The sequence below is a fragment of the Homarus americanus genome, unplaced genomic scaffold (genome assembly GCF_018991925.1).
Source record: "Homarus americanus isolate GMGI-L3 unplaced genomic scaffold, GMGI_Hamer_2.0 scaffold21914, whole genome shotgun sequence".
NCBI lineage: Eukaryota > Metazoa > Arthropoda > Malacostraca > Decapoda > Nephropidae > Homarus > Homarus americanus.
Window position 1 is genome coordinate 867129 of NW_024719665.1, and position 24082 is coordinate 891210.

The window sequence follows — 24082 nt, forward strand, 5'->3', positions numbered from 1 at the left end:
ACCACAACACCACCACATCATCAACCACAACACCACCACCACCACACCACCACATCAATCCCCCACAACACTACCACCACATCAACCCCCCACAATACTACAACCACAACACCACATTAACCACGCTACCACTATCGTCAATTTATTTACTCTTATAAGTCACTCGTTCATTCATTCCTCTTAATTCATTCAGTAACATTGAGTGGGAATAAGAGTTACACTTGTACACACACTCGGGGCTGCTCGGTGAGTGACCTGCACAAGTGTTCATGTCAACAACACACCCGTAACTAAACTCTATGTATTTATAGTTTTAATAAGACTTTAGATCGGTTCTGATTTCTAAATTCTAACTTAAATAGGTTGGAAAAAAGATCGAATTCTCTGGTCGTTTTGTTGAATGGGATTTGAACTTATGTTGTTCTTTTGTTTTTGTTGTTTTTTTTTCCTCTTTATTTGATGTTCCAGATGACATTTAACAGACTCTGGTGCATCCCGTTAGCTTACAGTAAAGGACTGAACCCTTTAATTTATTCTTAAATGTATGAAGTAAATGGTATGTCTATTTAAGCTTATGTAATACTTTAATGTGTATGTATGGCGGGAGTTTAGGAGGGAGGGAAGGGGGGGTTGAGTGCCCCATGGGTGTAGTGAAAGGGGATGGGGGGTGGGGGCTGGTCGGTTAGGTGAATGGGTTAGTCAGCCTCCAGGGGAAGGACTTAGGCACCTTCTTAAAACCTTCCCCTTAGAGATATGCGCATTAATAGTTGGCGCACCCCTCCGACCCCAGCCTTGTACGACTATTTGTGTAAGAACCTCGGCAACGACTCCCTCCTCTCTCCCCCATCCCCCTCTCCTCCTCCCCCATCCTGTTTTGGCTAGCAGGGGGGGATATCGAGGGGTTGTGGGGTTCATTTAAGCCTTATACATGACTTCCATTGAGTATTTCTTAAGGTTTGTGTGGAAGATGTACGATTAAGAGTGTGTGGTAATAGTGTGAATGGGTTTTTGGTGGAGCTGTTGGTGCCATATCCCGTAGGCATCATACGCCCGGCAGTCTGGAGTCAGCTCTTATGAATGAAACTAACGCCTGTTGCTCGTGCTCTCCACCTTTCTTCTATTTTATGGGAAATTTCACTTATTTCCCTTGTCTTTCACTCTGACAATTTACTTCAGGCTTTCACTTAGTATGAGCTGTTATTCTGGTATAGAGAATTGCTTTAGATACTTCCCTATGAACTCAGAAATATGGTCATATATATGCTGCAGTATTTTATTTATTACGGCATAAATACATCGAATTTATCATGTAAATGTAATTCATAATAATGTATTTTATAAATACAACATAGGGAAAATAGTGGTAAGTGTGTGCGAATGACAGTTTATACGTTTCTTTAGTGTTAGAATTTGTGTGGTAGGGGTTGGAGGAGCGTCTTCCCCCGCGACCAGAGTGGACTCGTCCGTGTCTCGCCTGGGTTGGGCTGCCTGACGCGGCTGAGGGTCCATATTTGGTCCAACTGTGAGAGGGTGAACACTCCTGCCGTGCGCTCCTAAGGATTATATCGACATTTGGATTATCAAAAACCTCATCTTCTTTGCTCTGCTGTATTCTCGTTGATTTTGGATTTACCTACTGATGAGAATTTGTGGGAATAGGTAAGTTTAAAGAGGCGAGATGTGGAGTGGTGTTAAGTGAGCAGCCATTTCATTCAATGATGGTGAGCGGTTCAATCTCATTCATAAAAACCTAGTTGAAGCTTTCTAGGCCGTGATCCCTCAAGCCTCACGAGGCCTTGCAGCCCTCAACAGCCAAGTCCCGTCAAGTATCGTGCCTCAAGCAACGTACCCAGCGCAAGAAAACAGTGGCCAAGTGTGTTTAGTGGTGGAAATGTGGTTAAAACGCAGCATGTGTGGGGTGGAGGTGGTGGTGAGGCTCTGCGCCGTGCGGCCGCCGCGACCTGCCAGTGGTGAGAAGCAAGACACTTTACTACACACACCACCACCTTCCTGGGGGTGCTAGTAGCTAGTGCAGGTGGTGTGTAGCTAGCTGGAGCTGGCCCCGTGTACTAGTGAGGGGGCCCGGCGTCTCCCTACTTCCTGGCGCTCATTTATATAACGTTTTAACTTTCTTCGTCAAGCAATTGTGTGGCGCAGCTAGGATGGGCCTGTGATGAGTGACGTCTGCCCATGATGTACGGTGGTGCGGGCTGGATAAGGAAAGTGTGTCCAGTGAATATCTTACACACTTGGTTGGAAAAAATATGGGAGGCTGTCAAGTGGTTATCGGGGTGAGGACGGAGCCAGTGCCAGAGATTTGAGCGAGTGGACAAATTGTTATTAGTGATTGTTGATGAAAAGAACAAAACAAACAAACAAACACATATCGTAGTGGTGAACGTACACGAAACTGGAAAAAAAAAGATAAAACTGAGTGAAACTTTTTGAGTGATGGTGAGGAACTTTTGGTGAATGGTGGTGGTGCTGCAGACAGATGTACCCTTGAGTAAAGTTTCTCTTGTGCTTCAGGCAAGAAGGACATCTGCGAATTTCACCGGAGCTGGCCCAGTGCCACATGGGCCCTCTGTTGGCAAGCTGGGCCCCTCAAACAAACCCCCTCCCCAAACCACCGAGGGCCCTCAAACAAACCCGGGCCCCTAACCTTGCTTGAAATGGCTGCTCGCTTGAATCCAGTCGTGTACTGTAGTAATGTTTGGCTCTGTGACCACTTTCCTGGACTCTGTTAACGATCACATCCTGCCACAGTGATCCCCGTCAGGTAGTTATATATTGATCACTACTTTTGATCAGTCATATTATAATGATCAGCACTATTGATCAGCTTCACATTGCCATAGTAATCATTAATACCTATCTTGACGGTTAAACTGTAAGGAAGTCGAGCTGTAGAGTATTACATTACATGTCCGTCTTAATATAGATTATTTCGTTATATGAATCTCAATATATGACAGCTATAACGATTGCCTCATTATAGTGGTCACACCTGTCTAATGAGGGCTATAGGACCGTGAGGTGAAATTGACTGTGGGAGGGAGGGGTGTGAGGGAGGGAGGGGTGTGGGGGGATGGGAAGGAGGGGGGTGGGGGGGGGGGGGAGAGGGAGGGGAGGGAGGGGGTGTTGGGTAAGGTTAGACGTTGAGCAATCCTCTAGTTATCAATGAGTGTGTGAGTAAAGGGACATGTGAAGATTCATTCATGTGGCAGATATATCTTATACCGGGATATAGACACATAGGCCTAAAACCACACCTAGCGCCATTAAACATTACAGTCGAGGTAGTTTGACTTAGTGTTATATGAGGTGGTAGAATTAGGTTAGGTTAGTGTTAGGTTAGGTTAGGTTAGTGTTAGGTTGGTGTTAGGTTAGGTTTGTGTTAGGTTAGTGTTAGGTTAGTGTTAGGTTGGTGTTAGGTTAGGTTAGTGTTAGGTTAGGTTAGTGTTAGGTTGGTGTTAGGTTAGGTTAGGTTAGTGTTAGGTTAGGTTAGGTTAGTGTTAGGTTGGTGTTAGGTTAGGTTAGTGTTAGGTTAGTGTTAGGTTAGGTTAGTGTTAGAAGTGAAATAAGCTACAGGAAAAGGGCGATTCGTTAGGTGCTTCAAATGTATTGTATATATTAGAGGATTTATCAACGATATTATCTTCTTTCCTGAAATAACTAACGAATTGAATCGTTTATCTTGTTGTTGACTGCTGCTGCTGCTTTGAACTGGTCCTGTCATCTGACTGTGTGTGTGCTGTGTCTTATGGCTATTAACTGGATGGTATAGTACTGACTGGTTAGGTTAAGTGGTGAAGGTTTGACTGTAAGTTGGTACAGTATTAGGTGTGTGTGTGTGTGTACGTGTGTGTGTGTGTGTGGTTTTGAAAGGTTGTGAGGTAGACAGGCAAGGCCGACACTGCCAGTTAAGTCCCCTGTTTAGAGCGACAGTCCACCACACTGGCCTACAGGATGCTACCTCTCGTCACTGTCCTCATCCTCTACTCCATCTTCCATCACCTTCGTGCTCCTATCTCCCTCCACAAACATGATATATTTAATGATCTTTCACCTTTATTGTTGGTAAATCTCCTTCACGTAGAGAGGATGTTCAATGGTTAACACATATGAGGAATGTGGCAACAGTGGTGGTTAGGCAGGGGGGGGTTGGTATTGCCATATGGTGGTAGGTGTGTGGTGGAGGGGTAGGGGGTCCAGCTCCACAAGTCCCCGTTATTCAATACTCCCCAAATCTGATCACTGTGACGTCTCTGGGAAGGTGGGGACGACTTGTTGGCTGGAATGTTCCTAGAGAGTTATAATTGAACTTGATTTGTCTTCTTACATTAACTCTTAATTATTTCCTTGATGTAAAAGAACTTATGAATCAAGACACTGTAGATATTAAAGACCTTATTGCGAGTCTTATTTTATTGTGTATAAGTGTCTTGAAAGAGAAGAACTTAGGCTTATGACTCTTAGGATTTGTTGAGTAGCCACCAACGGGACTCGATTGTGAGGTAGTGTTCAAGTCGCTCGTGGTGGATGGTGATAACGACATATTATCTGGGACTCTTAGGCCTAACTACGGGTGGAAGGTAACAAGGTCTGTTAATTTAAGCTCCTTACACGTCACAACTGCTCCGTGGAGTTGACTGTAGTTAGGAAGGTCTTTTGTTTATTTATGTGAGGTGTTTAAGTATTTGTATTCAATTTTAAGTGACTGCGTGTGGTAGATGGAGTGTTGCGTGTGGTAGATGATGGAGTGTTGCGTGTGGTTGATGATGGAGTGTTGCGTGTGGTAGCTGGAGTGTGTTGCGTGTGGTTGATGATGGTGTTGCGTGTGGTAGATGGAGTGTTGCGTGTGGTAGATGGAGTGTTGCGTGTGGTAGATGATGGAGTGTGTATGTGTGTGTGGTGGAGTGGGATGTGAGTGTGGCAGTAATGTGGTAGGCATGAGTGTGGTAAGTGTGGTAGTGTTGTGGTGGGCGTGTGAGTGGGGTTCCCTCTGGTTTTATCACACCAGTACAGATAACACTCTCACCCTACCATTCATTAAGTCTGGTCTCCAGCAGGTTGTGTGGCTGGTCTAGGCTCCCCCTCCCTCTCTCTCTCCCTCTCCACCACACCCCTCCCCTCCACCACACTCTTAAGGAAAATAGATTCACCTTTTTCCGGTAGGCTAATTGTGTATAATAGGAGGGTGAGGTGTGGTGAGGTATGGTGACAGACAGGTTACTCGAGTCGCCACTAGACGTGTGTTTCGGCACTATAACAGAGGAACGCGAGATTATTATTATTATTATTATTATTATTATTTAGTGATGGTTGGTTGTTAAAGAGTGATAGATACATACACGCATACATACATACATACATACATACATACATACATACACACACACACACACACACACACACACACACACACACACACACACACACACACACTAACCGGCCCTGATAAGAGACAGTATTCTAAGTCAGTCTTGAGTGTTACTGCATTACAAGTGGATTACCTGAATAATTAGACACCCTTCACCTTAGTTCACCTGCTGATTAAACACCCTAATATGACCTGTGGAGGGTTAGGTTAGGTTAAGAATGGGTTGGGTTAAGGTGAGGTTAAGTTAGGTTAGATTAAGAATGGGTTGGGTTAAGGTGAGGTTAAGTTAGGTTAGATTAGATTAAGAATGGGTTGGGTTAAGGTGAGGTTAGGTTAGATTAAGAATGGGTTGGGTTAAGGTGAGGTTAAGTTAGGTTAGATTAGATTAAGAATGGGTTGGGTTAAGGTGAGGTTAGGTTAGGTTAGGTTAGCGTTAGGATATTAGGGTGATATACAGTAGGGTGTGTAATGTTCAGGTGATGTAAAGCGACTGTGGTACCGATCGTTATAACTGAAGGAATCTGTCCACGAGGCCCGGGGTGATAAGACAACTTGCCTGTGACTGATGAGAGATGACGGGTACGTACTGACTGGCTGACGGTCACTCCCTGGATGACGGTCACTCCCTGGATGACGGTCACTCCCTGCCGACGGTCACTCCCTTCACTGTCACTGGAGACAGTCACTCCTGGCTGGCTGGCGGTCACTCCCTGGCTGACAGTCACTCCCTGGATGACGGTCACCCCTGCCGACTCACCCTGGATGACGGTCTCCCTCGTCACTCCCTGGCTGACACTGCTGACAGTCACTCCCTGGCTGACGGTCACTCCCTGGATGACAGTCACTCCCTGGCTGACGGTCACTCCTGCCGACGGTCACTCTGCTGACCTAGTGATAACAACTGCCTCCTCACCCCCTTCCATAATTCTGACTTTGTTTTTGTGTCGTGTTTATTAATCTCAGTTTCTGCCTCGAGTGATCTGACTGATGCTTTATTGGACCTGTGTGTGTGTGTGTGTGTGTGTGTGTGTGTGTTAGGTGATATATTTTGGTAGGAAAATAATTATGGCCTTTGAGTTGAAAGTTTAGCGAAAATGCAACATATTTTAAGGGAATATTTTACACTTTTCAATATTTTTTTCACAACATAAATTTCGCGGGTTTTTTTTTTTTTTTTTTTTAGCAGCACAGTCGTTTCCTTTATCATTATAAAAGGTACTTGACGGCTTATAGAGTGATACAAGAAAGGTCAAATTAGCCAAAGCCCCACGTTATAAAGAGAAATAACCACGGTATTCAACACAACAGTATCACCCGTCTATTGTATCCAGCGCACGGCATAAATATATTTGATTATTCAGAGAGCTGCGCAGGAAGTTAGAAAAAATGTTTGATTACATGTTTTTTTTATATGGTGGTAGTGTTTCCTCAATAACGTGAGCCGGAAGGGCGCGCAACATCCGTGGTGGAGCAGCGGCAGCATCCTGTCTGCCTGCCTGCCACCCACCCACCACCACCCTGACTAGTACCCTCGCGCGCCACTAGAGGGCCGAGGGGAGGGGGATACAGGCCCATTATATTTACGTTTTATCAGGCATAAGTGATTCTAAACCTGGCCTATTTATCTGCATCTTTTTTGCCATCGTATCAGTCTTGTGTTAGTGTACGTCAGGTTTTTGCTTGCCAATGATCTTTACAAGTTATTCTGCTGATTCAGAAAGTGACTTCTGAGCCAGTGTTCGGATCCTTGAGTATTCTTACACGAGTTTTTCACCTCAGAATTATGAGGCGTGATCTTAACTGTCTCAGTGTACCTACGATAAAAACAGTTACCTCTGATAATGTACCGAGATTTTAGTTGAGGAGGAAGTTAATATACCAGTTTCTTTTTTAACAATTCGGGGACTGTAGTACGTTAATTTTGTACCACAGACGCGTGTAAAAAGAACGACTTGACTCCAGCTGAAGGTAGAGTCTCAATGCTGTTTGAATGCCATTGTAGACATTAGTGCTGCAGGTATGAGTGTTTTTTTTTTTTACGGACGAACGTTTGAGAATATTGATCTTGTCTAAGGGGTTAATACTGTATGCTACCTGTAGAAGAAAATCTTAAGGTAGAAACACACACACACACACACACACACACACACACAGTAGCCGCCTTTAAGAGTACTTACATGTTATGTACACGGTAGGCCCATGAAATATTTGTACTACGTTACATTATAGGCCTATAAAATACTTGTATATTACGCTATAAGCTTAATTAATAGATGAACTACTCCAGTAAACAGCTTTGTGGTAGTAGTAAAGATCTCCTGTTAGTAGAGGGTGAGAGGTAGGGGGCGTGGGTGGCCTATGGGTGAGAGGTAGGGGCCGTGGGTGACCTTTGGGTGAGAGGTAGGGGGCGTGGGTGACCTTTGGGTGAGAGGTAGGGGTCGTGGGTGGCCTAAGAGTGAGAGGTAGGGGCGTGGGTGACCTATGGGTGAGGTGGGGGCGTGGATGGCCTATGGGTGAGGGGGGGCGTGGATGGCCTATGGGTGAGAGACCTTTGGGTGAGAGGTAGGGGGCGTGGGTGACCTATGGGTGAGAGGTAGGGGGGCGTGGATGGTCTGGGTGATGGGGCGTGGATGGCCTATGGGTGAGAGGGTGGTTTAGGGTGAGAGATGGGGGCGTGGGCGGCCTGGGGTGAGATAGGGGACGTGGGCGGCCTAGGCGTGAATGGGGTGAAGGGGGCGTGAATGGCCTATGGGTGAGAGTTAGGGGCGTGGGTAGTTTAGGAGGTGATAGGGGGCGTGGGTGGCCTAAGGGGGTGGGGGCCTCCATACAGGAAGTTCCCTTGGCAACACTGCGTCTTTATATCAGGCGAACCATTATAACCATGGGGTGAAAATGGGGGCCGGGTGGTCTGGCCTCTTCCTTGGTGTGGGGAGGGAGGGGTAATGATGGTGGGGGAAGATGAGGGTGGGGGGGAGGGAGTGAGGGAGGTGATGAGGGGGCAGGGGAAGGGAGGGTAATGATGGTGGGGAAGATGAGGGTGGGGAGGGAGGGTGGAGGGTAGGGGAAGGGGGGGGGTAATGATGGTGGGAAGATGAGGGTAGGGGAGGAGGGAGTGATGAGGGTAGGGAAGGGAGGGTAATGATGGGGAAGATGAGGGTGGGGGAGGGAGGGAGTGATGAGGGTAGGGGAAGGAGGGGGTAATGATGGTGGGGAAGATGAGGGGTGGGAGGGAGTGAGTGAGTGGAGGAGGTGATGAGGGCAGGGAAGGGGCGGGGAGGAGGTGGTGGGTGAGGTGATGGTGGGGTGGGGAGGGGTGTTGGGGAGTATAGAAGGTTGTGTGTGTTGATTAGGAGATGTATGTATGTATGTAGACGCGCTTCCATGTATCTGGGCGTGTGTGTATGTATTTGTTGTGTGTGTGTATGTATTTGTTGTGTGTGTGTGTGTATTTGTTGTGTGTGTGTGTGTGTTTGCTTTGTTTACCTCAGTTATTGTTTGGTGGGGGGGGGGACCTGCCACCTGTCCTGGGGAGAGATCATGTTGTGTCATTTCCGCGATGGATTTTGACCCGTGGGAAATAGTAATGCCTTATTTTGTCCAATTTGTCCAAATAGCATTAGTCCAACAGTTTCTTTCTCCAGCCCGATGGTGTTTTGTCCAATGGGATGTGATCTAGAGTAGTGCTTTGTCCAATTGATGTGATCTAGAGTAGTGTTTTGTCCAATGGATGTGATCTAGAGTAGTGTTTTGTCCAATGGATGTGATTTAGGGTAGTGTTTTGTCCAATTGAGAATTTATCCAACGCTCCTCCCACTTCCTTCCCGCCGACTGACACTTAACCTGCTAATTAGTGCCGCTGTCAGGTAACTAATTACACAGGTGATGAATATTGTTATCAACCACTTACCTCCGATGTTCATTACCCCTTCTTCCTCTTTCCTTTCTCCTTCTCCTCCCCTTTCCTCCCTTCTCTCACTTATCCCTCTTTCCCCCCTCTTCTCTTCCCGCCCCTCCCTTCCCCTTTCCCCTCCTGCTCCTTTCCCTCCCGGACTGCACCTCCCTTCCCCTCCCCTCCTTTCCTCCCGGACTGCACCTCCCTTCCCCTCCCCCCCCTCCCCCTCCCCCATTCCCTCCCCTTCCCCCATTCCCTCCCCTTCCCCATTCCCTCCCCTTCCGCCCCTCCAGGTGTCTCTTCCTAGTTTAGGGGGGGTTTCACCAAGACGATATCCCTGTCCTGGTGAGTTAAGAAGCGGGGAGGATCTTGGTGACTGTGAATATATGATTTGGCTTTTGTTTACCTGCGGGTTCTGGTGATTGCAAATTTGGTGTGTGTGTTTTTGAGGGGTTCCCAGGGCATGTGAATAGTGTTTATAGTCTTTTGATGGACGAATGTGAATGATTTTTATTTGTTTTCCTTCTTAATTAGATTTTAGTCTCTGTGAATATTGTTATGCTGAGGAATTATTTATTTTTAATGGGTGTCTAGTGCCTGTGAATATTATATATACTCTTATTCTTGGCAGGACCTGAAACCTCTTGAACATTCCCGTGTAAAGATCCAAGTCCCATTGAAAATTTATTAGAATCACAGTATAGCAGAGGTGATTATGACGTGGAGTGACCCCTGATACCACTGAATGTTCTGAAGAGTAACCTGATGCCGGTGGATATTCTTTAATGAACCCTGGTAGTAGCGGTTAGTCCATGCAGGATCCCAGTATCAGTGAAAAAAATTTCAATATATACCATTTAGGACCCCAGTGCCTGTGAAAAGTCCATCTAGGGATCCCAGTAACGGTGACTTATTCTACATAGGAACTCGATATTGTATTAAAATCTTGTACCCAAATACAGGTGAATTTTTCCATCTACAGGAACCTAGTACAGATTAATATTACACATAAGAACTTCTGAAAATCCCGGGTGAAATTTTGTCCATCTGTTTAGGGTCCCGGTACTGGTGAAATTCCCCCCCCCTCTCCCTCCCTCCCTATTGAGGAATCGATTACCAGTGAACATGTGTATAGCTAGGTGGGGGTGAGGAGAAGGGAGGGGGTGGGTAGGAGGGGGTGAGGGGGTGGAGGGGAGGTGAGGATGAAGGGGAGTAGAGTAGGTAGGAGGAGAGGGAAGTAGGTAGGAGGAGGGGGGAAGTAGGCAGGAAGAGGGGGAGGAAGGTTAACATCGACCAGAGATAAGAAGTACCTAAGATATTCATGGGGCGGTGGTCGTGAGAGACTCCAGTTAGGTTGAGGAGTTACTGATGGAAGTATTGACAAATTTGTATAGATTGTTCGTAGGTAAATTTGCTCGGAGGGGGTGTTGGGGAGGGGGGTAAGGAGAGGTAGGGAAGCATGGAGGGAGGGAGGAAGGGAGGATGGGGAGGTGGTGGTGAGGATAGATGGGGGAGGGTAGTTTGCTCGTGGAGGTGGGGGTGAGGATAGGTGGGGAGGGGGTTATATTTTGCTCGTGGGGGGATATGGGGGGGGGGTAAGGAAGAGCGAGAGGGGGAAGGGGGATTCAACTCACGGCTCTTTAACCTTCTTACGGCGTTTGTGAATTCCTGGAACTTTTATTGGTCGATGTTATGAGAACTGACCTGGAACTAGAGGAGGAGGAGGAGGAAGAGGAGGAATAAGAAGAACAGAAGGACGAAGAAGAAAGAAGAAGAGGAAGAGCAGAAGGAAGAAGAGCAGCAGCAGGAGGAGGAGAAGAGAACCCGTCTTTAGCTAAGGTCTAGTCAGGGTAGTATACTGGCCAGGCCGCTCTGTGTCAAGAAGATAATTTCACGAACATCTCGGTTAATGTTGTGAGATTTTAATGTTTACTTCCTTCATTTCTTTCTTCTTTATTCCCAACCTTCTTTATTTATTTCTCCTCCTCGATGTCAGAAGACGTGGACATAAAGAAACATGAAAATACTTAAGACTAATCACGTGACGTGTGTGTGTGTGTGTGTGTGCGTGCGTGGGCGTGCGTGTGTGTGTGTGTGTGTGTGTGTGCGTGTGCGTGTGCGTGTTTGTGCGTGCGTGTGCGTGTGCGTGTTTGTGCGTGCGTGTGTGTGTGTGTGTACAGATGATATCACTTGCCTCTGTGTCGTAATATAAACATCAGTGTGTGACGGGAACAGGTTAGGTCAGGTCAGGTCAGGTTAGGTTAGGTTAGGTTAGGTTAGGTTAGGTTAGTTAGTTAGTGTTAGGTTAGGTTAGTTAAAGAAGAAGAAGAAGCTAGGTTAGGTTAAAAGCAGTCGTGTGTGTTTTGACTTTCCTAAGGTGATCCACTGCGGTAAAAGTACACATGCAAAGAAAGATACACGTATATATCATTAGGTACATGCAAGGACTGGTACACATGCAAGGACAGGTACACATGCAAGGACAGGTACACATGCAAGGACTGGTACACATGCACATACTAGGACAGGAACGATGATTTCAAGCCAACGTACTTATTAAATTGCTCTCTCTCTCTCTCTCTCTCTCTCTCTCTCTCTCTCTCTCTCTCTCTCGGGAAGTCCAGCGAGAAGGCTTTACATTTGCTCTATACCTAATGCCTTCCTTCCTTCCTTCCTTCCTTCCTTCCTTCCTTCCTTCCTTCCTTCCTTCCTTCCTTCCTTCTACGACTGATAGATTTTTTTTACCAACTCGAGAATGCTAAGTCTAGTGTAATTTTTTGATACGAATTATTTGTGTGTGTGTGTGTGTGTGTGTGTGTGTGTGTGTGTGTGTGTCGATAAGGTATTCAGAGGGTGTCAGGACCTTGATAGTGTTTTTTTTTTTTTTTTTTATCGTCATTGCTGTTATTATCGTCCATAGTTTTAATAAGTTGGGCTCGTATCACAGTGTTCGTGCGGCCCATATTGAGATCTGCCAGCCTCATTTGTGGTTTGAACTTGAGTCGTCTCCTCCTCCTCCTCCTGCTTCTTCTTCTCCTCCCTCTTCCTCTTCTTCTTTCTATTCCTCCTCCTCTTCCTCCTCTAGCTCCTCTTCCTCCTATTCCTCCCCCTCTTCTTCCTATCCCCCCTTTCTTCCTCTCTTTTTATTCCTCCCCCTCTCCATTATCTTCTTTTTACTTCCCTTCTTCCTTCTCTTTTTCTTCTCCATTTCTTGTTCCTCCCCTTCTTCCATCTCTTTGTCTCCCTCCTCTTCTTCTCCCCTTCCTTCTTCCTCCTCGTCGTCTTCCCTTTCCTCCTCCTGGCATCTCTCGTCAAGGCAGCGTCGTCCGCCCCAAAAGGTGTTTTGTCACCTCTGCGTTCTGCTTTTTAAAGACTCGTGTGTAGCGTGGAATGAGCTATTTCCTGTGGCGTCCGACAACGATGGCACACCTTGGGGCTGTAGTTATGATTCCCTCATGTTTTCCCAGTGGTGTGTTTTTTCCGCGCCCTTGAAGTCGACAAAGACTCTCTCTGGTGTAGTTTTGAGAGGCAAGGTGATTTTGCTCTGTCGTCTGGCAGCGGGGTTCATGGCGCCAGTGTTGTTGTTGTTCTTCTTGCTGCCTTGTTGAAGTTGTCATACCGGAGGTTGTATAAAAAAAATACAGTATATATATATATAACTTTCGCGCGCGCATACACACACACATGAAAATCTTGGTGTTTGTTTACCGTTTAGTTAAGGTTAAAGGTCAAAGGTGAAGAGTTTATAAGTGGGTTGGTTGCTTTTAGGTGAGTGAAGAAGATGATACAGGGAAGTAAACAAAGCTTTATAGGTCACCACTTATATTAGTTATTAATTATCACCATTTATTATTATTATTATTGTTACTATTTATAAATCTCACTCAGGCAGGTAAGCACATCACGTCCTGAACTAGCAATTAATTAAACAAAGGTGTGTGTGTGTATGTATGTATGTATCTATCCAGGAAACATGTGTATAAAATGAATGGCGTTAATTGTCCTATTGAATAAAGATAAAGAAATTGAAGGAAAAAAATAAACAGGACATCTACATATAATGGTCCCCCTCCCCCTCCTCCCCTCCTCCTCCCATCCTCCTCCCCCCTCCTCCCCTCCCCACCAACACCCCAACGTTTTAATTACAAGAGTTATAGTGTAAACAGGAAGAGGAAGTAGATGTTGTGTGTGTGTGTGTGTGTGATAATAATAATAATAATAATAATAATTAACGGTTTATTGAAAGAGCATGGCAGCTGGAAGGCTGAAAATATACAGTTACATAACTGGGGAATGGGTCTCTTGATTGACAAATACTATACAAGTAACATAAGTGATACAAATATGATATATAATAACTAGATGGGGAGAAGGTCAAACTACAGGGCATTTCAACTTAGTGACAGTGCAAAAAGTAAGATTGACTGGGAGTGAATACACTGGTTGATTACAAGATATTGATAATTTTTACAATGGTTGGGACTGGGCTGTTCTTATAGCGATCAGTTCGTGCACGTATGGGCTGGATGCGGTTGTGGTGTCGAACAGCGATTCTCGGGCTAGGGATCTCAGGTGGTAGTAGGAGCCGGTGTCGAGGATGGTGTAGAAGCTTCTCACCAAATTTGCAGATGAGGTCGTGGTGATGGTCAGTGAGAGTCGAAAGGGTCATTGTGTTGAGCGCTTCTTGATATGTGGAGTAGGAAGGGGAGAGAATAATCTTTTGTGTGTTTTAAACGTTATTTGTATGCCAACTTTGAAGCTCTTAATTTAAACATGCTATATATGAAATAAAATTGACACACACACACACACACACACACACACACACACACACACACACACACAATCTTAACATTATGGCGTCCTAGCACCTGTGAGATCCTTTCTATGACATCATTGTTTTCGTAGGATATTGTGACGTATTGTTCAAGACCTGTGACGATGGGGTGGGTGTGTGGGCGGTGTTAAGTGGGCGTGTGGGAGGCGAGGGTGTTTAAATAATAATAATAATAATAATAAAACTACTACTACTCCTACTACGCCATTGAGGTCTTACGTGGCTGTGTTTGTGGTTTTGCAAGAATGTAGAGGTTATGTCTTCCCGCCGCCCTCCCTCCTCCCCACCTGTGTTGAGGGAGGGGGAAGGTGTGAGGTGCAGGTTATTCTATACATCTGACAACCTTCCTCCCGAGATGTATGTTTGAATTATCATTAATACAAAATATCCTATCCTTATTTCTGAACCACTTCTATAAAAAATTTAAATAAACATAAGGAAAAAATAATAATATAAGTTTGTTTGCGGTGAAAAAAAAATGGCGGGAGTGTAGTGGCTATTGTAGAAAACATCTTGCTTACGCCATTGTTGTTGTTGTATCCGCGGCTCGCCATTGGTTGTAAAAATAAACCTCAGCGACCAAATTCATCCAAACGTCTTAACAATGAAATACCTCGAGAGTTGAAGATTTACGAACACAATTAGAACTGGTTGACTTGAGTTGAAATACATCGTCGGCAGATTACGCCAACATAAAGCTCTTGGTATCTGCCTTGACTCGCTACCTTCACGACAACAGTACAAGGAATTAAATAGCTGCACTTTACCGAGTCTCTTAACGTGTTGAAATGGGATTGTCTCTTTTTTTTATTCTGAGGGAAAGCTTAGGGTCATTGTGGCGTTATTAATGGTGTGGGTCTGTAGTGGTGTTGAGGGGGTGGGAGGTGGGGTACTGTGGGAGGGGGGTGGGGGGCACTGTGGGAGGGGGGTGATAGGAGGGTGGGGCACTGTGAGGTAAAGAGAGTGGGGGGCATCAGGAGGTGTATAGAGGGTGGGGGTACCAGAGGTGTGGGTGGGGGTGATAGGAGGGTGGGGGGTACCGAGGGGGGTGGTATGGGGGATACTGTGGGAGGGGGGTGATAGAGGGTGGGGGTAATGGGAGGGGGGGGTGGGGATAGAGGGTGGGGGTACAGGGAGGGGTGGGGGTACTGTGGGGAGGGGGGTATGGGGGCACGGAGGGGGGGTGTAGTACGGAGGGGGGGTGGTGGGGGCACCGTGGAGGGGCTGGTAAGGGTCTGTACGATTTCCGTGGATTTGCCGGGCTTCCTGCAGGGTGAGGGTCGACTTACGCTTAGCCTGGACCTGAGATAACCCTGGCGACCATAAGGGTTATTTTCCTCACTTAACCCCTAGATCCCCCGCCTTAAACCTCCTAGCCCTGACTTAGGGGTCTCCTTTTGCCTGGAGAGTGAGTGTGGAGAAAGGGCCACATGAGTGTCACATCCGCCTCTCACCCTCCCCCCCACACCCCCCTCTCCTCTCCTTCCCCTCCATTGTCGTTCTTTCTCTTTCTTTTCCTTTATCGAAGGGTTTCTCTATTCACACAATTATTCACTTTTTGAGGGATTTGAAAAACAACCCCTATCCCTCCCCCTCCCCTTTCTCCCTCCCTGGCTGTCTAACCCTCCCCCCACCCTTCACCCCTGCATTGACCATTACCCCCTACTGTTCATCCTGCCCCCCCCCACCCCTTCCTCCCCCTCTCCCCCCTACCACCATACCTACCCATCCCAGCGCATTACTCATTATATTTTCTGCTACTCATTATACGCAATAGAATACGCGTATAACATCTGACCAGGGACATGAGTTTAGTAATCCGTATCGTGTTATGGTGTCTATATATTGTTAGTCTACGTAAATAAGTCTCTATGTTTTATCTAGTTTGCTCTCTGTATTTATCTATCTCTCTATTTCTTATCTGTTTACCTATTTTATCTATTCCATCTTCTAACATTTTCACATATACTCCCTTTTTCTTCTTCTCCCTTTCCTCCTCTTTTTCTCCCTTTCCTCCTCCCTTTCTCCCATCATCCCTCCTTCCCACCTTTCCCATGGACCACCGGAAGCTGCCTCAAAAGGGGATCTGTTTATACTAATTTCCTTCTATAATCTGTACGTCACTTCCTGTTCATGGTAGTCATGGTACCATTGCTAAGTCATGGTAGCAGCATCATGGTAAGCACGGGTATCTACCATTATGGTGTAATATTGTTATACTTTTGATCATGGTACCATTTTTTTGTCATAATTGCTATATAACAGAATACATCTCTTATAACGAATATTGTGTGATATATAACAAATATTTCTCGCCACCTCGAAATATTCTGCTCCTGTGCTAAATAATTTGTTTCAATATCAATTGGAAGGAAGGAGAAGACTCAAACTCTTTCAAGCTCTATCAAACTCTTTCAAAATGTTTCAAATTCTTTCAAGCTCTTTCAAACTCTTTCAAAGTGTTTCAAACTCTCTCAAAGTGTTTCAAACTCTTTCAAAGTGTTTCAAACTCTCTCAAAGTGTTTCAAACTCTTTCAAATTCTTTCAAACTCTTTCAAAGTCAAGCAATCGCCTGTTAACTCTCATGTTGTCTTCATTAATACCAAACTGTTTTTATTACCGGGTGTTGTGAGTCAGCATGTGTTAGTCAGTAAGATATAGGTTAGGTTGCTACAGATGTTAACACGGGTGCTACAGATGTTAACACGGGTGCTACAGATGTTAACACGGATGCTACAGATGTTAACACGGGTGCTACAGATGTTAACACGGGTGCTACAGATGTTAACACGGGTGCTACAGATGTTAACACGGTGCTACAGATGTTAACACGGGTGCTACAGATGTTAACACGGGTGCTACAGATGTTAACACGGGTGCTACAGATGTTAACACGGGTGCTACAGATGTTAACACGGGTGCTACAGATGTTAACACGGGTGCTACATACCCCTAACAAAACAAGGTTATTCTAGTACCTCTCCTAGTATCTACCTACTCCTGACATAAACAAGCCCTAGTTCTTATCACTAACACAATCAGAGTAGCTAGAGCACAGCCAGATTATAGGGCCCAAGTGAGTCTGGTGGGGGCCTGGTGAGTCTGGTGGGGGAGCCCTGGTGGAGTCTGGTGGGGGGGCCCTGGTGAGTCTGGTGGGGGCCCTGGTGGAGTCTGGTGGGGGGCCCTGGTGGAGGTCTGGTGGGGGGCCCTATGGTGGGGTGGGTCTGAGTGGGGTCTGGTGGGGGGCCCTGGTGAGTCTGGGTGGGGGCCCCCTAAATCTGGTGGGGCCCCAGTGGTCTGGTGGGGGCACAGGCAGATCTGGTGGGGGACCCTGGTGAGGTCTGGGTGGGGGGCCTAGTGAGTCTGGTGGGGGCCGTTGGTGTGGGGGCCCTGGTGAGTCTGGTGGACCCTGGTGAGGTCTGGTGGGGGGTGAGTCCCCTAGGGAGTCCCCTAGTGGGTCTGGTGGGGGGCCCCTAGTGAGAACCTGGTGGGGGCCCCTATAGTGGGTCTGGTGGGGGCCCTCGTGAGTCATTCATCTAAATATGACTAGTAACCGTCAGCTAAACGTTCTCCCCCTTCCCCCCTCCCTTCTCCCTCTCCCTTCCCCTCTCCTTCTCCCTTCCCCCTCCTCCCCCCCCCCCCTCTCCCCCCTCTCCCCTTCCCCCCTCTCCCTTCTCCTTCCCCTCCCCTTCCTTCCCTCTCCCTCACCCCTCTCCCCTCTTCCCCCTCCCCTCTCCTTCCCCCTCCCCCCCCTCCCCCTCCCCCTCCCCCTCCCCTTCCCCCTCCCCCTCCCCCTTCCCCCCCTCCCCCTTCCCCCCCTCTCCCTTCCCCCTCCCTCCCTTCCCCCCTCTCCCTTCTCCCCTCCCCCTCCCCTCCCCTCCCCCCTCCCCCCTCCCCCCCCCCTTCCTCCCTCTCCCCTTACCCTCACCCCCTCTCCCTTCCCCTCCCCCCTCTCCCTTCCCCCTGCTTCCCCTCTCCTTCCCCCCCCCCCTCTCCCCCCTCCCCCCCCACCCCTTGTCCCCTCCCCTTCCCCCCCTCCCCCCCCCTCTCTCCCTCTCTCTCTCCCCCCTCTCTCCTCCCCCTCTCTCCTCTCCCCTCCCTCCTCCCCCTCCCTCCTCCCCCTCCCCCCCTACCCCTAAGATGGACGGGTTAGGTTAGGCCTGTGTATACTCTGTTATGTCTTGCTAACTGTTATCGTGTCTCCGTTATCGAGTCCGTTATCAAGTCCATCGTCCCGTTATCGTGTCTCCGTTATCGAGTCCACGTTATCAAGTCCGTTATCAGAGTCCCCGTTATCGTGTCTCCGTTATCGAGTCCCCGTTATCGAGTCCCCGTTATCGTGTCTCCGTTATCGAGTCCCGTTATCGAGTCCCGTTATCAGGTCCCCCGTTATCGTGTCTCGTTATCGAGTCCCCGTTATAAAAGTTTCGACTTGACAGTAACCCGGTGAATGGCGGCCATTGTGAAATAATTTATTATTGTTGGTGTGCTGGCGGCCATTTTGAAACGGCAGCCTGTCTGTGTGTGTGTGTGTGTGTGTGTGCGTGCGTGCGTGCGTGCGTGCGTGCGTGCGTGCGTGCTTGCTACAGTAATTATATACTTTTAACATTTTGATTTGGCGGAAAATCATTTTGATTTTAATGTTTGTGTTAAATATCATCAATAGGTCATCTGGAGTGTTATTGCTGATGTTACTGTACATGTCGGGTTGTGTTGCTGACCTTGTGTTGTCTTGTGTTTCAGAGTGTTGTGGAGCGGCGGCTGAGGACAGGATGGCAGCCGCGTGTGCCCGGTGATGTCGCAGGATGGCCGCAGCCAAGGCGGGGGCGGCGCGGGCGGCTGTGGGGGGTCGGGCGCCGCCAGCAGCCCCCAGGGAAGTCCCATCACCCTGTCCGTGCCCCGCCCAGACCACCAGCGCACCACCAACCTCTACGTGGACACTCCCTTCAAGCACCGCGTGGCACCCCGGACTCGCCCAGCTCATCACCACGCCTCCACCACCTCCCGCACCCACGCGGACCTCGCCCTCGTGCACGGCGCCCCTGCCCGCACCAGCGGTAAGAGGTCCGCCAAGCTCACGTCCGCACACTCTAGCGTGACCGCGGCGCCCGTCAAGGGCAGCACTAGCAGCAGCACCTCGCTGCAGCATCAGCAGGCCGGCAGCCGCACCCCAGTCATCAGTAAACAGCCGGCCGCCATCACCTTCACTAAGGGCGGACGGGAGGAGGGTGACGGGGAGTCTATCATCTGCTCGTGGTGTGGGCGGTGCCGCTGTGAAGCGTGCACCAAGCCACGCCCGCCGCCCGCAGCCTGGCTCTGCCGCAACAAGTGCCTCTGCTCTCCCGCAGCCGCCGTCGACTACGCGTCGTGCTTGTGCTGCGTCAAGGGTGTCCTGTACCACTGCGGCAAAGATGGCGAGGCCGGCCTTGCCGCAGCCGCAGACCATCCCTGCTCGTGCAGGGGACCGCATGCGGTGCTGGGGTGGACGTGCCTGGCCCTGGCGTCCATCCCGCTGCCGTGTCTGCTCTGTTACTGGCCACTGACGGGGGCGCGGCGCCTGCTGGAGATGACCTACCAGCGGTGCACCAGTCACGGGTGTCGCTGCCCCCAGGGGCGCGGCTCCCGCCTCCAGCCGCCGCCACCACCGCCTCCTCCGGAGAAGCGGCCGCTGCACGACTGTGCGTGAGACGTCGAGTGCCGCAGGGCCGCCCACCACCCAGGACAGGCGGCCCAGGTCACCCTCTCAAGCTTTAATACCCCGGGCCAGGTGGCCGGCCGGCCCGCGCCGCCCCCATGCCCGCTACAAGAAGAGCGGCCTCGGGGGCGCGTCGCAGGTGCTGGTAGCGTGGGCGTGCGTTCCCCCCCTAGTCACGGGCGCGCCCGCGGCTCACCAGCAGGCGGCGGCGGGCACATTCAGGGATCAAGGCCGCGCCCACCGGCCAGCGGGCGGCAGGCGCGGGGGGCGCCACCACCACACATCATTATTAATTTATTCAACAGTTTATCATGGTGTTACCCGTGGGTGGACGTGCGTGGGCGCGCGCGGCGGCAGACAGCCAGGGGCCATAAGTTCAAAGATTCGTGCGTTAAGGTTCCTGCAGGAACTGACGGTGTTGTCGAGTACTTGTAGTCAGTGAAGCTTGAGTACAACGCCGCCATGTTGTGCTGGAGTGAGTCAGGGGAAGACTTTAACTCAGGAACCTTTGAGACTTGTGGTCCCGGGCCGGTGAGGGCGCCGTGCAGTACTTCCTGCGTGCTGTACTACTGCGTCTCTCCTGTTCTCCCGCTGCTGCGCCTACTGCTGCTGTTTTTGTCGGTGTGGGTGCTCCCCCCCCACCCCCCGGCCAGACCCCCGTGGGCCGCCCCCTCCCCCGGGCGGCACCACCAGGATGACTGCCAGTGGGCCCCCCCCAGTACCTTCTAGTCGATGAATTAATGTTGTTGCGAGGATGTTATTGTGGCGAAAAGATGGCCCGAGCTGGCCTCCTCCTCTCTCCCTCCCTCCCCTCCATCCTTCCCTCACCCCCCCCTTCCCTCAGTGACTCTTGACAGTAAAGTGAGACACGAACCTGGGGGAACACACCTAAACATATAAAAGAAGCTATATTTTCTGCCCAGTTATTTACTATGTAATTACTGTATGTGATTTTGAGTGACCTCATTCTGGCTTCCATTGAAAAAAACAAACAAAAACAAACAAAGATTTCCATACAATGTGTTTGTTGTTGGTGTGACGTCATCGACACGTCACTGAAGAGGAAAGGTTTATCACGAGAAAGAAAGAAAAAACTATGGAAAACTGTTATTAATCAGCTGAAGGGTAAATGCCTCGACTTAGTTCATCGCTTATTCCACAAAGTTGTTTTTGGTTCCTCAGCTGAGACTCAAAAAGGGGAAAAGAAATGAGAGTGTATTATGACTCTTACGCTACAGGAACTAAGGAGAGATAGTAGTTGTTGTTGCTGCTTGACCACATACGGTACAAGCAGGAGAGAGATGGTTGGTTCTGTGTGGTTTGATTCAAGATGGCGTTCGTATGTTTTGATTCCCTAATAGACGCCAGAAAAATGTAAGATCCCATATACATATATTTATTTATCTCAAAAAACAGGAAAATATTTGATTGTTTTTTTTTTTTTCTGGGTGTAAATTGTCTTACACCATTGAGGAGAAATGTTTTGTCATGGTTGATATGTGATGATTTGAAAGGTAAATTATGTACTGTATAGTTCATGCGATTCGTAGCTTCTTGAACGTGAAATATAGTTGAATATATTTCCATTGATTGAGATAAAGATTATGTATATATCAAGAAAAATATGATTTTCTTTAACGATACGAAATATATATATATGTATGTATGTATGTATGTATATGTATATGTTAAAGAGAAATAAAAGAACAGTTTATTTTATATGAATGTTATGTTTATGTATGACGGGGAAACATATTTTTGGATACATTGGTATAAGAGAGAGAGAGAGAGAGAGAGAGAGAGAGAGGTATCACTAATAATTATGATGACATGTTAAGTAGATATTTTTCATAAATATATATTATGTTTGTCAGAGGAAAGAATATTTTTTTTCATCAATCATCCATAGTAGAGAAATATATCTTGGCAGTGATTCATTATTTTTACACGAAATGAAAAATACCAAAACAAAGAGAGAGAGAGAGAGAGAGAGAGATTTGACGAGTTGAGAGATAGAGATAGAGCGATAGAGCTGGGGGTTGAGAATATGTGATAAGGGGTAATGGGAGGACCAATCTTCCACCTCCCTGTATGAGATAAAAGAACTCAGTCGTAAAAGTAATGTAAAGACAAAATGAAGGAGGTAGGGAAGTGGTGGGCGAATTATCCATATCAATACAGTACCTAACTAACACTTCTGCTCCCTCTATTAAACGAAATATTAAACAAAACAAAAAAAAAAGATCTCACGGTATAAAAGAAAATCTCTCTCACTGAGGCTTTTTGCATTAGAAATTGTGTGAGGTCGTATGGAGGGAGAGACACGAGGCTGGAGGATTTCTTATGCATTCTGGCTGTACTGACTTGAAGGTTTGGTGGCCTCTATGTGAGGTCGTCCTTCACTCGTGTCTCCTACTCCAACGGGTGATATTTTTCTTACGTGAGATTTTTTTTTTTTTTTAGTATTTGTTTTATGTCACAAAAACTTTATCTTTTTGTTTTGTAAGTGTTTGTTATACGTGTGTGTGTGTGTCATTATAGTATATATGTGTGTTTGGATACGTACATATATCGATACATATATACATACATACATACATACATACATACATACATATGGGAGAGGTTGAGGATGGGGTAGTAGGGGACAAGAAAAGGAGTAGAAATACCTATTTTTCTCTCTCCCTCTACACACACTCACACACACACACCAGAGTCAGTCAAGTCAGTCAGTCGCTCACCACCTCCCACTCGGTATTTTTCTAATAAGTAGAGAAATTTTTTTTTATCATATGAATAATAAACACGAAAAATTATTATTATTTTCTAGGCCAACATGGAGATACAATAACCCCCCTCCCTCTCCCCTCCCCCAATATATATACACACACTATATATATATATATATTAAAGAGGCTAATACACCCCCTTATATATATGGGCTGGGTCCCCCCTTTCCCCCCCCAATAGCCCAGGTTTAACAGGGGTCCGAAGCAACTTTTCGCCTGTACTGCTTGTTAATACAGATTTATTGGTCAGACAGAACCTGTTTATCTTCTTGTATAGTAAACTGTACAGAATTTTGTCTATGGAGAGAGGATTACTGTGGGTGTATAATTCTTCCCGATCATAACTGCTTTGTATGTTTCAAGTACTATATTGGCAGTTACTGTATGTATGTACATAAGGAAAACTGAAATAATAACGAAATATGAAAAAATAATTGTGGTTTGATTCTTTTTTTTTTTTTAATATCCTTGTGTGTAATGGATGTATAATGAGGAAATGTTGGATTATACCTAACCATGGCAATGTTGGGTGATAGATGTTGGTATAATGAAAAAAAATAATACCTAACCTAACCATATAATTCACTACTGAATGGCAAAGATCGTACACTAGAAAAGGTAAAATATTGGATTTATACCAAAAACAAGAAAAAACTGAATCATTTAGTGGATGATCTACCTTACAAAGCCTGAGTTGGATTCTTACAGGTGTGCCTTAGATATGGTCTACAGGTGTGCCTTACAGGAGTGCTCTACAGGTGTGCCTTACAAGTGTGGTCTACAGGTGAGCCCTACAGGTGTGCCCTACAGGTGTGCCTTACAAGTGTGGTCTACAGGTATGCCCTACAGGTGAGCCCTACAGGTGTGGTCTACAAGTTGCAATATTTACACACTGACTCTTGAATTATATCCCTCCAAAATAGACATATATATATAATCTGGTGTAATAATCACCTCTAGTGTTACGATTAGCACATCCTCCAGCTTATTTAACCTTGAGATTAATCCCCATAATATTAACCTAACCTCACCCAACCCAACCTGACCCGACCTGACCTGACCTAAGTGCTAATTCTTCCTTTATCATTCACCTCAAAGAAATTTGGACAGGTGGGTCATGGTCGCCAACCCTCAGACACCAACATGGCATTTATGCATTGTATCTATCTATCTATCTACCAATCAAAACATTAGATAACGGAAGATTAGCTAAGCACCAATTATTATCACCATAAGTAAGATTAAATACCGGATTAACACCATCAGGGATTAGAGCCAACAGATTAAGGTAAGTAAATGATTAACACGGATTAGAATAACGATAACTGATGCTTTGTTCTGATTGGATGATTCACACGGATTGACATGGATAGGTGATTGGAAGATTGGATAATGGTAACTAACAGTGAAAGATTAATAACAAGTGGATTAGTGAAGATTAGACGTGATTTGCAACAGATTGGAAGATTATTGACAACATGGAATA

General features: G+C 47.1%; 1 protein-coding gene across 1 annotated transcript; it reads left to right on the forward strand.

Moving 5' to 3' along the window:
• Positions 1–1477: 1477 nt before the first annotated feature.
• LOC121860190 (protein sprouty homolog 2-like) lies at positions 1478–23030 on the forward strand. Its single transcript, XM_042357260.1, has 2 exons — positions 1478–1659; positions 18856–23030. The coding sequence occupies exon 2, from the start codon at positions 18908–18910 to the stop codon at positions 19796–19798; it is 891 nt and encodes a 296-aa protein (XP_042213194.1). The 5' UTR covers positions 1478–1659; positions 18856–18907; the 3' UTR covers positions 19799–23030.
• Positions 23031–24082: the final 1052 nt, after the last annotated feature.

Excerpts from the sequence above, each read along its gene's own strand:
- LOC121860190 (XM_042357260.1), top strand. The coding sequence starts at position 18,908 with ATGTCGCAGGATGGCCGCAGCCAAGGCGGGGGCGGCGCGGGCGGCTGT.